We start from the raw sequence: 13,438 nt of genomic DNA, 5'->3' as shown, positions 1-13,438 counted from the left end.
AAATTTTCCTCTGCAATTCAGAGTTAGTACACGGACAAAGAAGCTGAAAAGAATAACTAAAACAAGGGTCACAGAAAGCATTATATATGAACAATGTCTTCAACTTTCAAGAGTAAAATAGCACTGATAGAGAAAATATTTCCAATAAAATGGCCTATTTTGATGATTCTGCATTTTGGGAGAGCAGAAAAATAATTTTAAATTATTCTTTTTAGGTAATTTTAAGTAACCTTCCATGTCTTTGAGTGTGGTCCATGTCTCCCATTAGTGTTGGTGGTCACTTCCTGGTTTACCCCTCCCCTCTGCCCTCCTCACTTGCATCCCATTGGCTGTTGCCCCTTTCCTCCACCCCAATTCCCCTCAGCTCAAAATCGCCTGGGAGAAGGTGACTCCCTCTTTTCCATCTGGGCAGTCACCTGGATGATTGGTGTCTCCTATTAAGGAAATAAATGTAGGACTCAGTCCTCACGTGGAGAAGAGCACTTCTCGTCTTTTGCCTTTTGTACTGTGCAAGATCGTGTGGGCTGGAGTCCATAGCTAGCTGGATTGGACCAGAACAGCCTGTCCAGACACTAATTCTTACAGTGAATGAGACCCATACTGTATTCAAGGGCATGAAAGAGAGTGAAAGGCCCCTTCACAGGGTAATTCACCTTCCTGCATTGCCTGTCTCTGTTGGGATGACCAGTGGAGAGAGCCATTTCACCATCTTAGCACCCATTATCTTCTGAAAAGATGTCCCCCAGAATACAAGTAACAACCCCATAAGGAACAATTTCACCCAAAGATTAAATTATGGACATGGGGAAAGAGAAACGGAAGTGAAGTAGTACAAGCAGAATTTGAGTCCCACTAATGCAGGACCTAAGTATTAAAACTTCACATGAAAGTGACCCTCTTATAGGATTTGATGACATAAAATACTAAGATGTGAGTATTTCATCATGAGAAGTCTGGTTTAGGTGTTACCTCTCCTCAGCTCTGGACATTGCCTTACATGCCTGACTGGATGCAGGACAGAGCCATTGCCTCATCCAGGAATTTGTATTCATTTCTGGAGTAGTGTGTGGTAAACAAAAGGTAGAAAAGTTAAAAAGAGTTGAAAAAAAGCAATAGAGGTCTGCTTCTGCTTCTACCAAGGGATGGCAGGCTGGTACATAATTTGTTTTGTGGCAGTTGCTTCATACGTGTCATGTAATCCTGACATAATAAGTCACGTGCAATCATGAAAGATTGTTCCTCGGCAGTTCTTTATGGGCCTATACCTCCAGACAGTAGCTCCTGCCAGTCTTCAAAAGTTCTCCTGCACTGATCATTTTGATGGGCCATCTTCCCACCAGGACACTGGGTCTGAACCTCTCCTGGAACAGCCATAGAGGGTCCTGGGCAAGGTCCAGTCCCTTTTAAGAATTCTTAACTCTTGCAGTGCATTGCAACTGGGTTCATCGTGTCCAGGGAGGGTGTAGCTGCCGGTGCCGGGCATGGGAGCAAACAAGATAGGTTCTCATTTCAGAAAGCTCGAGAATCCAGTTATTACCGCCAGGGAAGAGGGGTGGGATGGAGACCAAAGAAAGGGCAAATGCAGGATCGTGGGGTTATATAAGGTATCACAGGGGTGGAGTTTAGGGTATGGGTCAAGGGAGGAGTTATTAGCAACACAAGAAGGGTAAGATCAAATTCCTGCCTCTTAGGAACAGGGGCACTCCACAGCTCCCCAGTGTGATAAATAGGTGTGATTCGTGCTGATAAAATTGAAACAGTAATCAATATGGATATAGTAATCAATATTTGGAGATAACAAAATGGTTAAAAAGGTAAAAAGCTAAGAAAGCGGAGGGGAAGGGTCCACCCCCCCATTATCTTTTGCAGATGTTCGAAGCAGGAAAAGGAGTCAGATAAAGCTTGCTAAAATTAACTGAAAGAGGGAAAACTTGAGTGGAAATCAGAAATATGTTAATTTATAAGATTTATTATATTGGCTTATATAATTTTAGTTTGGCATATATGATATTAGCTTAGTGCGCATGTGTAACCCAAAAGTGAAATAAAAGACACCTGAGGAAGAGGAGCGGCCTTCATCTGGACGACCCCCAAAGAGTGGTGCGACCCCCTAAAAGATGGTGGCGCATGCGTAGTGAAGATGAAGATGAGGGTGGAGACACCAGTGTGATGAATCGAAAATAGGAAGGGATGCTGATAATAGACGGGATAAAGGGGGGAATTTTGGGCTTGGCAAGCTTGTACGTGAGGTGGCAGGGGTCCCAAGGCCCTCGCACTCCGTACCCCGCGGTAATTTTGCTTATGCGTCATTACCCGAACCAGACTATATTTTATTATAACCAAATTATACTGCCAATTTATTGAATGTATTCAATTTTATATTTTTCAACTATTTCAGTTAAATTTTATTAAAATTATTGTTACATTTAATTTTGTTTGGCCTTTTATTTTGTGATTAGATAATTGAGCAAACATAACACCAGTTTTTAAACTAATCAGTGCATGCTGAATAACTTATAATAAGGGGATTCTCAGAAATATGACTTAATAGTTTACAAAAGCAAAATGAATATTATTAAGCTAAATTAACAAGGAATAGAAAAGCATTTGGGACTTAATCACAAAGGATAAAGTAACAGAAATGATGATACCTGATTAAATGAATACATTTTTACTTAATGAGTTAATAGTTCAATCTCCTCTGGCTTTTGGTCTTCTCACCAGAAAGGGTGCAGTGCTTTGATCTCCTCTTCAGAGGGGGCACAGTCCTTATTGTTTGGTCTCGGCTTTGGTACTGATGTTGGGGGTGTTGTTATCTTCAATGATGATGACTGCGAAGCGAGGGAAGAGGCGAGGTCCCCGGGCGTAGGGCTTGGAGCGGGGCCGGGGCCGGGGCCGGGGCCGGGGCCGGGGGCGAGGCCGGCAGCGCCACAGCAGGGTCTGGCCTCTTCGCGGGGCCGAGCAGCCCGCCGCTCCTTCACTGCCACGCGGGCCCGGAGGGGGCCAGCTGCGGCAGGAAGTGGTGGGGGAAGGGGAGGATCGGGACCGGAAAAGAAGGACTTCGGCAGGAAAAACGGGAATCTTAAACTGCGTGGTAAGCGCCTTTTTATAGAAGGAGGGCCCAGAACGGCGCGGCCATCACCTTGTAGGGAACGGGGGATATGTGGAAAGACGGGGCGGGGGGGGAAGGAGGACACAGGAGGGCGACAGGACAGTAGCGCTCCTGTGTCACTCTGGACGGATTCCGTCCCTTGTTCTGCCTTCAGGGAAAGGGGGATAGGGTGGCGGAGTAGGATATGGTGTGACGGAAAGACGGTAGCAACTCCGTGCCGTCCTCGCAGTTTTCCCTCTTTGCCGCACTCTTAGGAACAGAAGGGTAAGGAAAGATATGGGCAGCTTCACCGAAACTGGAAAACGTGGGGTTTCACAGGAGGAGGGATCACAGATCTAGGGCATAGACTTGGGCAGAGTGGATCTGCACGAACAGAGCAGTGCACTATGTAAGGGCCAGCTGGCACTGTCCCGTAGCTATGACAGAAATGTCTCCAGCCTCCTTCTGCAAAGCTCCGCAATCAGGGAAGACCAGGTCTGGTCAGCGTGGGAAGTCAGAAACCTTCAGAGAAACTGTGGTGGCTCGAACAACAAATACCATTGGTCTGGAGATAATCAAATCCTTTAATCTGTTTTTAGTCTCTGTATTTTGAAAGCTGCTTCTTAGAAATTTTGCATCAAGTGATGCTTTCTTGTCAGTCTCTCGGTTCACTGTTTAGCAGGTTCACAGGGACTTATATCGCATGGGTGGGGCTAGATACACTCCTCCCATCTCTCAGCTCAGGTGTCTGATGGCTGTATCAAGGGCTCACATTATTAAATCTTAATCCAACTTCTTTATTTTGTCAAGAAATAAAACTCCCCTCAAATCTCTCCTCATGAGTTATGGCTTCTAATTATAATTTTCTCTGCAAATACAGGAATTGGCTTTTTTTTTTTTTTTTCCTGGTTCGTAAGAATAAAATATACTTCCCAGGAATAATTGGTCTGACTGCCCTTTCTTGCACAAATACATTGGAAATCCTCTGGAGGTTTCTCTGGAATATTTTTTAAAATTTGGAAACCCTATTCCAATGCTATGCTATTGAATGAAATGACACTAATAATTTACAAGCCATATTCCCTCTTTTTCCACCCTTAGGGAGGACTGTCCCAAACTAATTTTTTTGCCAGCAGGTAAAAATACCAAGTAAACACATTTTCTTGTCTTCAATCCATGACAGTTTAATGCCAAGGGAAGATAAGGAAGAAAAATTAAGTAAGCTGCTTTTTGTTCTGCTAGGGGGGCTAGTTTCACATCAAGAATCAGCAAAAGAGCTATTTCATAGGACAGCAAGTTTTAGCTGATGTCAGTGAAAAAAATGGTGCAGGTGGTGCCAACTTTTACCCTTTGGTAGACTTCATTGATCAGATGGACCAGGCCATGTGATATCCACTGGTTTCAGATTATGCCTGTACATAGGTAGTCTTTCTATGCTGACAGCGTTTTATAGAAAGAACAGATATGAAGGGAAAAGCAAAAGACTGTGTATGGACTGGAAAAAGTAGATGTAAAAATGTAGGGCTAGATCATCCCATGAGCACTGCATGGTGGCTCAGGGACCAGGCTTGAATCCCTCAGGGAGAGCAAATGGCAAAAGCATACAGGTATGTATTTGCTGGTCCCGTTCCTTCCAGGGCCCAACAGGCAGCAGTTAAGAGATGGAGATAAGAAAGGGTGGCATGTAAATTCTTGGCATTAATTGTGGGGGAGAACTATTTTCTCATATTTTGTAGCACATCCATCCGTTTGCCAGAGACTTAAATGTTGAATGTGAGTCTAAAGGTAGTTCTTTTACTGGGGTCAATGCAGTCAGCAGGTCGTCATCTGAAGTGTGTGATAAACACTACTCACTGTAGCTGAGGTTATATTATTACCAATCCCTAAGCACTGATCAGTTGTTAAACAATGACTGAGCTCATTAAAGAAATGTAGAAATGAGTAATCTTTGTGTAACCAGAAGGAAAAGAGACCTCTGTAGTGCAGTCTGATGAGTGGCCCAAGAGTGCCTGTGCCCCTGTGCCCTCCTGGGCACCAGCTGCAGGCAGCAATCAGCCACACTCACAGGACAATTCTCAGCTCAGTCTCTAGTGCACTGAACATTTTCTCTCCCAATCCCAACACATTTCATCTAACTTTGGTGGGAATGATGAGAGATATAATCAAGAAAAAATAATCCCAGCAGTGATTACTGGAAAGAGATGAACTGCCTTGAGGATTTTGACCATGACATTTAAATTCCAATCTGCAATTCATGTCATTCTGTTTTCTTATATTCTATTTATAAGCTCTATGTTGTTATCACAGACTTTTTGGCATGAGGTTTAGAAATTATTTAAGTCCTTTACCTAGAATGCAATTGCATTTGGCTGCTTATCTTGTTCATTTATGTTCAACTTTTATTGATTCCAAAGGTTCATATTACATAAGGTCTTTGACTGGACCTGCATATATCTTCACAGGTTCAGAAAGAGCTAAGTTATTGCTCATAGAGTCAAGAAAAAAAAAAAAAAGAGAGCAAACCAAGCACCTGTTAAAGGACAATCTGTGAGTTTCTCCTTCTACACAGCATTTCACACTGTGACAGAGCCTGTGTGTGTGAGAGAGAAGAAGAATGGAGAAGTCCAGGAAAACATTTGTTGGTTTCATAGATAAGGCACTAGCAACTGCCAGCACAATGCGTCGTGATGAACTGCTTTTTTCTTACAAAGGAATTCTCTACCCTAGAACATTTTACAGTCCTGAAACATTTAAAGCCTTGGAATCCTTTGAAGCCAGAAATGATGATGTAATTTTGGCAGCATACCCTAAATCCGGTAAATATATTTTAATTTTTTTTATAAACAAGGTCCTGTAATAGCAAGTAACAAGGTTTGTACTAAATATATGCAATATTAATGTTACGGTACATATATATTATGGTAAATAAGTGTCTTTAGAATGTTCAGCAAATTTTGTAAATCTGATTTCATTCTCAAAAGGCACAAGGAATGAATTATGAATATTGACATGGGAAATTTTCCAAGACTGAGAAAACAATCTAATTTTCTTTTCTATTGCTTATAAAGGTTTTTGCTATCTTTACTTTTCATAGTTATGAAGTTAAATGCACAAATTGGAGAGAATAAAAATACAGTTTTTTACACCAGAGGTAACTAAATCTCTTGATATTCCACGATCTGCTCCCAGGTTTATGTTTGTAAAATTAAGAGCTTTATGTTTTTACAGGGGAGCCTCTGGTGCCTTCAAATGGAGAATATTCTTTAGTTTATTTCTCATAGATGTCAGGAAATAGCTATCAAAAATATTTTTTGTTGTCCTTGAAGTGATTACACTGTTCTTTAATTATTGGGAAATCAAGAGGACATCTTTGCTACAGTTGCAAGTTTACCCTACATATTTACACCTTTTGCCTCAAAGTACTGGTCGACATGCAGGCCAAAGGTTTGGATTAGATGTGCCTCATATACTCTTTAATCTTGCTGCTTCTTTCTTCCAGCAATTGGTTCACAATGCCTTACTGCAGATAGTCACAGCTGACAGGACTGTGAAGTTTTTGCTTTTTTATTGTATTCTCTTTTTGAAGAAATGTTATGCACTGGAATGCACTTGTTAAGATTGCAGTGAGAAAGATGTAGGCACCCAGTGTCCAGAAGTCAGAAAAGGGTCAATTAGAGATGGGAGATTTATGCAGACTCTTTGTTACATTTTGAAGAAAAAGATAACAAGTGTGTCTAGGAAATGTCACTTCAGAGAGGTTTCTCCTAATGTTAAAGAAAATGAGCGCACTATTTTCAGATCTAGTTCTGCTCCTGTCTTGAAGTACTGTGACCCATCTTTCTTCCGAAGATAGTCCAGCACAGCAGAAAACATTTAATACTTTAGGTTTCAAAGTACAAGTTTACCACCCCTGTAACTCACCTGGTAGTACTACCAATTTTGACTTCCCAGGTAAATCCATTTCTGTCCATTCTAAAAGTTTTACAAGCACTTCTTTATTCTTTCAGGCACAAACTGGCTAAGTCAAATCTTAACTGACCTCATAGCCATATGTCAAAAGAAAACGCCAGGTAGTGAAAGCAGTGTGAATGCTGAAGAACCAGAAGAATTCCCCTACCTCGAAGCTGGAGATGCTGAGAAATTTGAGGTGGGAACAGAATATGTATGGAAATGATCAACATTACTTGCTTCACATACTGAATATATGAAGTATGAACGATTCCATTGTTTGATGCTTTCACAGATAGCTAGTGTGTACCCTACCTCTAGATTTGATCCCTTATATAACAGAACTGAAGAGAATTAGCACTGAAGAGAACTAACAATGGATAGACTTTTTCCAATTGCTCATGGGCTTTTGAAGATTAGAGCTACTCAGTGCCCACTAATATCCCAGGGCAACACTCACTAAAAAACCCAAAAACCACTTCAATCAACCAATAACTGTTGATAAGTTCATCAGGGCCACATTTTAGCGTAGGTTACTGAAAAGAATACTTGTACTAACTGAACTGTCCACTTTCCTCCTTCCAATTCTTCAAGCGAATGACCAAATTACCTTCTCCAAGATTTATGGTTACTAATCTCCACCCTGAAAATCTTCCACAATCTATCTTCAAAAATAACATAAAGGTGAGTGCTGATTTTAATGTTTTAAGGAAATCACTTCTGCAGATTTTTTTTTTAAAGAGCCAATGTAGTACTTTTCTGCCAATTTTAAGAATCACTGTTATACTTAAGTGTTTAGCCTGGCCATTTCCACATAACTGTTTTAAATAGTGCCATTCGCCTCACTTAACCACAGTTTGCCTTTATGAGCAACTTTGTGACAGTTTCCACAAGAGAGTTGCAGGGCTTGAACAAATCCTTCTGAGTGAAAATGGATTTTGACATGATTTCCTATGGGAGGAATTTGCATTGCATTGCATTTATTTATTGTATTGTTGCACGTGAGGGCTTCAACGTGTCAAATTTCAAGGAGAATTTATATTATGGTGAATTTTCTTCGCTACTTAAAAGATGAACTGTGCTTGTATTGAGCAAAACATACTTAGATTCTGCATAAATAATTTGGTTAATCTGTAAAAGATAATAATTATAGGCAACCATCTTCTCATGGTACCAAAGCAAAGGTAAATACTGCACCTTCCTAATTGGGGATAAAATTGCTACTTCTGCAAGGAGCACACAAGGTATGAGAAACCCTCAACTGCAGTTATAATTATATTATTAATAATATTTATTATTAATAATTATTAATTTATTATTAACAATACATATTATTAATATTTATTTTTTAATGCTGTAGTATGCTATGTCTTTCTTCATAAATAGTTCACTTAATTATTTTTCTAGATATTGTTACTGATTCGTAATCCAAAAGATGTAGCTACATCTTATTACCATTTTTCCAATGGCGTGACTACTGTTCCCTCCTATGAGACCTGGGATGATTTCTTCACAGATTTCATGGCAAAGAAAAGTACAGTATATTTTTCTCTCTGTGTCAATTGTCCAATGATTTGTCTTTGTCTAAAAACCCTTGTACTTTGGTAAATCAGCTTCTCTAGGAATTTTTGCTCTACAGTACAAAAGCAGAGATTAAAGACAGAGAATTAGACATCTGAACTGAAGTTTACCATGCTTGTCTTACTGTTTGAGAATAAGTATTTGTCAAAACTGCACTTGTACAGGTTTTTTAAATTTGCACAAACTGGTATTTTTCCTGGAAGAAGCAGTTCTTCCTTATCTCTGTCTTGGGTCCCCTTTACCTCTCTCTAATGTCCATCATAGTGCTCTCCTATGTCCATCATCTTGTGTCCATGGAGCTATATGGCACCTCCGTGCCACATTGGATGAAAGGAGTTATTTGGACTAAGTCTAGTGCATTAAAAAGGGGACAAAAACTAATGCATTAAAACAGGGAGAAAGTAATAGCACTAGTTTAAGGCTATGAGTTTGACATAGCATATTGCTAACAGAAGGGGGGTTTCAATAAGGTTTTAGACTGAATTAAGGGAGTCTTACAAGATGGTCTGAAAGATGATAGCTTTTTTGGTGAACTCGGAGCTATCTTGAAATACTACCAAGTTTTATTTTTCTGACTTACCAGTGGTATCATATGCTTGAGCCTGGAGTAAAAACTGCAATTCCCACAGAAGGGTGTAAACCCTGCCATAGACATCAGTAATAAAGCCCTTGTCTGAGGCAACTTAATGAGTAAAACGTGTATAACCTTAATTTATGCTTCATCTTAGTATTGTTTTGTTTTATTTAGCGGCCTGGGGATGCTACCTTGAATACCTTTCTGAATGGAACAAATATTCTGACAAAGAAAATATCATGACAATAACTTATGAAGAGATAAAAGAGGTAAGGTTAAGAATAGTTACAAATACTTTATACTTCAAGGGAAATTTTCTTACTGAACCTATTCAAAATTATATACATGCATGGTATCCAAAGTGTGTGAGACAAATTCTTGTTTTTAGGAAAGAAAAGCTGAAATTCAAACTTTAAAATCTTCTTAAAATTTTGATTGTGAAAATGATTCTTGTTTTATATTTATTAGTGATATAAGCCCAAATCAGTGTATGTCAAGATCTCCAGTAATATTTTTTGGGGAGATGCTATTATGTTTTCAGCAGTGTAGATTTTGCTCACCTGTAAATCATATATAATATTTTGTAATCTACAGGAAAGCAGCTTGTATCTCCTCCAAAGTAATTATGGAGAAGAGAAACACTATGGCCCACCCTGGTCCTAGAGAACTCTATGAATATCCTATGTATGCAGACAGCAGAGAGATACACGGAAGTGTAAACACCTTGGAAAGCAGCGTCATTTGTTTGAAAGTCATGTCATAAGTTACATTCCTCTTTCCAGAATCCTGCCCTGAGTGTGAAAAACATAGCTACATTCTTTGGAATTGCTCTGACTGAGGAAGAGCTCCAGCTGGTGGTAGAGAGGAGCAGCTTCCAGTCTATGAAGAAAAACTCAGACAAGACCCATGGGTCATTTGGCAAGGTTCTCTTTCGCAAAGGTAGGAAGCTCCACGGGGCTCAGAGGTAGAAATGTCCCACTCTCAAGAACTTGGGGCATCCTTTGGTCCTTTTTCCAGCACTCACAGCAGCATTGCAAAGCAGGTTATCGCTGCTTTGCTTGAGAAGACTATTCAAGGAGCAATGGTGAGGAAGATGCCCAGCAAGGCTCTCACAGCAGAGACACTCTTGCAGGCTCTCAGATGGCTGGCAGGAAGGAGGAACTGTCATGTGACTGAATTCCTCTCCACCTCTGTGACTGGATTCCCAATTGCCCAGCCTTTGGAGCAGGCAGCACAGGGCCAAACGCAGCCTGAGTGGTGTGACCACCCTTTATATGAGAGTATAGAAATCTTCTGAGATGGCCACTGCCAAATGCCTGCTCACTCTTACACATTAGAACTAAGCCAAGCAAGCAAGAATCCTGGAAGACACAAGAGAGGGAACAGAAGGCAACAACTTTTGCAGTGTAGTTTGGGGGACATGGACATGAGAAGGGCAGCCTGGTTTTCAGAATCTAGTTTCTGCATTCTACATTAAAGAAGTAACTGGATAAAAACTAAAGCTTTTAAAGGAGCAGAAACCTAGCTCACCCTCCTGGCAGATGATTCATAATAAATTCTTCATGATCTTCCACTTTGCCAGTCATAACTGCATGGCAGTGAGAGATGCAGGGAAACAGGATTTTAGGCTGCCTTTTTGAACACAGTCACCTAAAGAGGAGTATGTTATTTTGCATTTTAGCAAAAGATTATTCACACATATATGTAACTCCACTGATTTCACAAAATTCTATTGCTGTAGAAAAATGTTTCATCTGGAGAATGGATCAACAAGATTTAGTGTACAATGCAATAAAAACAACAGCTCTATAGAATAAAAAATGAAATTTCTTGGTTTTTAAGAGTTTGTTCCTGCTTTTTTGAAGGTGGTGTAAGTGACTGGAAGAATCTTTTCAGTGAAGATCAGAATGAGAAAATGGACAAAGCATTTGAAGAACATATAGCAGGAACGACACTCGGGAAAAAGTTGAAATATGACTTATACTGCAAAGTCTGAAGAGAAATGAAACGTGGTTAGGACAAGAATTTTGCCAGGCAGACTAAGATCATCTGAATGCTATACACTGGAAAACTAGATCAAATGATCCAAGCACCTTACATCTTACTGTAAGAGTCATTGCAGCAGCCTTTACAGTTACCCTGATGAGTAGTGGCCTTTTGTTTACTGGTGAGAACTTTGGCTACACTCATTTGCTGAAGATGTCAACTAATCATATGTAGAAAAACTCAACAACCTTGTTCCAGCTCTTCTAGATTATTTTTAATTTTTTAGTATGCAGATTATTTTTTCTTCAAAAATATTTGAAATCTGGCAACATCTTTACAGAAAATATCACTAGCAAAAATAGGGATATGACAGAAGCCTAATGTCAAAGGAGATCTTTCATCAATTCAGTACAAACTAGATCAGAGCTAGAGAAAGGAGAAAGAAGGAGAATATGGATCAGTGTTCTTAAGGCCCTTCATCTCTCTGAATGCAAAATATCAAAATGGATTTCAGATTTGTCATGGTTTGAGTCTGGCACAATGCCAGTGCCCCCATGGAAATATACTTTCCCTAGTGGCTTCTGTGAGATGTGATCAGGAACAGAGCAAAGCAGGCTCCAACTTAGGAGTAAAGGAAACAAACTTTATTGATTACAATATCTAAAAAGGAACAGACACAGAACTAAGAATGAAAACCCTCCAAATACATTCCTCCTCCTCCTCCTCCCCCCATTTCCTCCACAGCATGAAATAACATCTTAGATTTCCACTCCGTCACCATCTCTCAGATAATCAGTTTTCAGTCTATCACCACCCCTCAAATAATCAACCCTCAAGTCCATCAGGGAGAGAGGAGTTTTCCCTTGCACCATAGGCTTCCCCCAGAAACACAATTGAAACCTCTTGTGTTTCCATGCCACTTGTGGCACCGCCCGGAGAACATCTACCCTCGTGACTACTTCCTTCCATGTCCAGTGCTCTCACCACTGCACATGGACCAGGACTGCTTTTAGCGTTCCCCTTTTAAGGATGCCCCGCCCAGTTCCAAAAGCAGCAGTCTCTCAGCTTTGGGACACCAGTCCCCCCCAAATTTACCCCCTGGGGCCGAGGGGCCTCGTGAACAGAGATCTTCATCTCCACTGAAGACACAGGGCATCCCACACCCTCCTCAGCTGTCTCTGTTCACGCCACTGCTTCACCATGCTCTCTTTGGCCTCAAGGCATTGCGTCTCCCTAAATGCAGTCTCTGGGTCACAGGAAAAACATGGGTCTGTCCATGGCCATACAAGAAAAGAGTCCAGCCCAAGGCCACTCCATCTCCTAACCTAGGATTCTTCTCACATCTTCTGACATTCCTGACATGCACCAACTTCCGTCACACTTGCTCATTTCCTCCTGCTTCATCTCTCTCTCCTCTTTCAGATTCAGGAGGATCAGTATTTGTAAGGTTTACATTATTCTAGAAAGGGGTTAAAATCTTCATCTCTGTCTGTCCAGAACTCCCACGGCTGCCGGGCACCTTCTCGCGCCGCATCCTGCACTTCTTCTGGCTGGCTATGCTGCCAGCATGATATCACATTCCAAGGCAGCACTATCATTCCAAGCTCTCTCTATCTCTCTCCCGGGGGGCGGGGGGGATGCTTCTCAGAGCTCTTCCACCCTTCCATCTTGCAAGGCCTTCACTCCCCTCCTCTGCCCAAGGCTCCGGCCTACCTCACCCAGCTGCATGGCTTCCCCTCCCACACCCAGCCCCAGCTGGGCAAGGGAGGTCTGACCTCCTTCACTGATCGGAACCAAGAGAGAGTTCTCCTGGGAGTTCTCTGATTTTAACCCCCTGTGTTCTCAGAGGCGGCCCATACCTTCAGTGGCCACACCAGGTGCCAATACTCAAATCCAAGCACTGATTGGTTTGACTGCAACCTCCCAAAAAACTCCCTTCTTAACCTACAAGATTTTGGGCTGAAGTTAACAGGCAAGAGGCACTGCTTTCTATAGGATCACAGAGCAGCCCAGGTTGGAAGAGACTTCGAAAAATCATCTAGTACAACCTTTCATGGGAAAGGGAGCCTGGATGAGATTCGATCTAGATAGCATGTATTGAAAACCTCCAGTCATGAGGATTCTACCACATTCCTGGAGGCATTGTTCCTGCAAATGGTTGTTCTTGCTGTAAAGAACTTACTTCATATATCAAGATCAAACCTCCCCTTTTGCAACTTGAATCCACTGCCTCTTTCCTTCTCCATGTGGTGTCTGGT

The 13,438-nt window shown here is 41.2% G+C and overlaps 1 protein-coding gene across 1 annotated transcript; it reads left to right on the top strand.

Annotated features, from left to right (window-relative positions):
- The first annotated feature begins 2,489 nt into the window (after positions 1–2,489).
- On the top strand, positions 2,490–12,766 carry LOC121354298 (sulfotransferase 6B1-like). The gene is made up of 8 exons (XM_041468790.1): positions 2,490–3,094; positions 5,554–5,907; positions 7,099–7,238; positions 7,634–7,723; positions 8,447–8,573; positions 9,369–9,463; positions 9,977–10,133; positions 11,060–12,766. Exons 2-8 carry the CDS (start codon positions 5,706–5,708, stop codon positions 11,188–11,190), a joined length of 942 nt encoding a protein of 313 aa, XP_041324724.1. The 5' UTR covers positions 2,490–3,094; positions 5,554–5,705; the 3' UTR covers positions 11,191–12,766.
- Positions 12,767–13,438: the final 672 nt, after the last annotated feature.

This window comes from Pyrgilauda ruficollis, unplaced genomic scaffold, assembly GCF_017590135.1.
Source record: "Pyrgilauda ruficollis isolate IOZ18807 unplaced genomic scaffold, ASM1759013v1 scaffold101, whole genome shotgun sequence".
In the NCBI taxonomy this organism is placed as follows: domain Eukaryota; kingdom Metazoa; phylum Chordata; class Aves; order Passeriformes; family Passeridae; genus Pyrgilauda; species Pyrgilauda ruficollis.
Note: the sequence above shows the minus strand (reverse complement) of the source record. Positions and strands in the feature narration are given on the sequence as shown.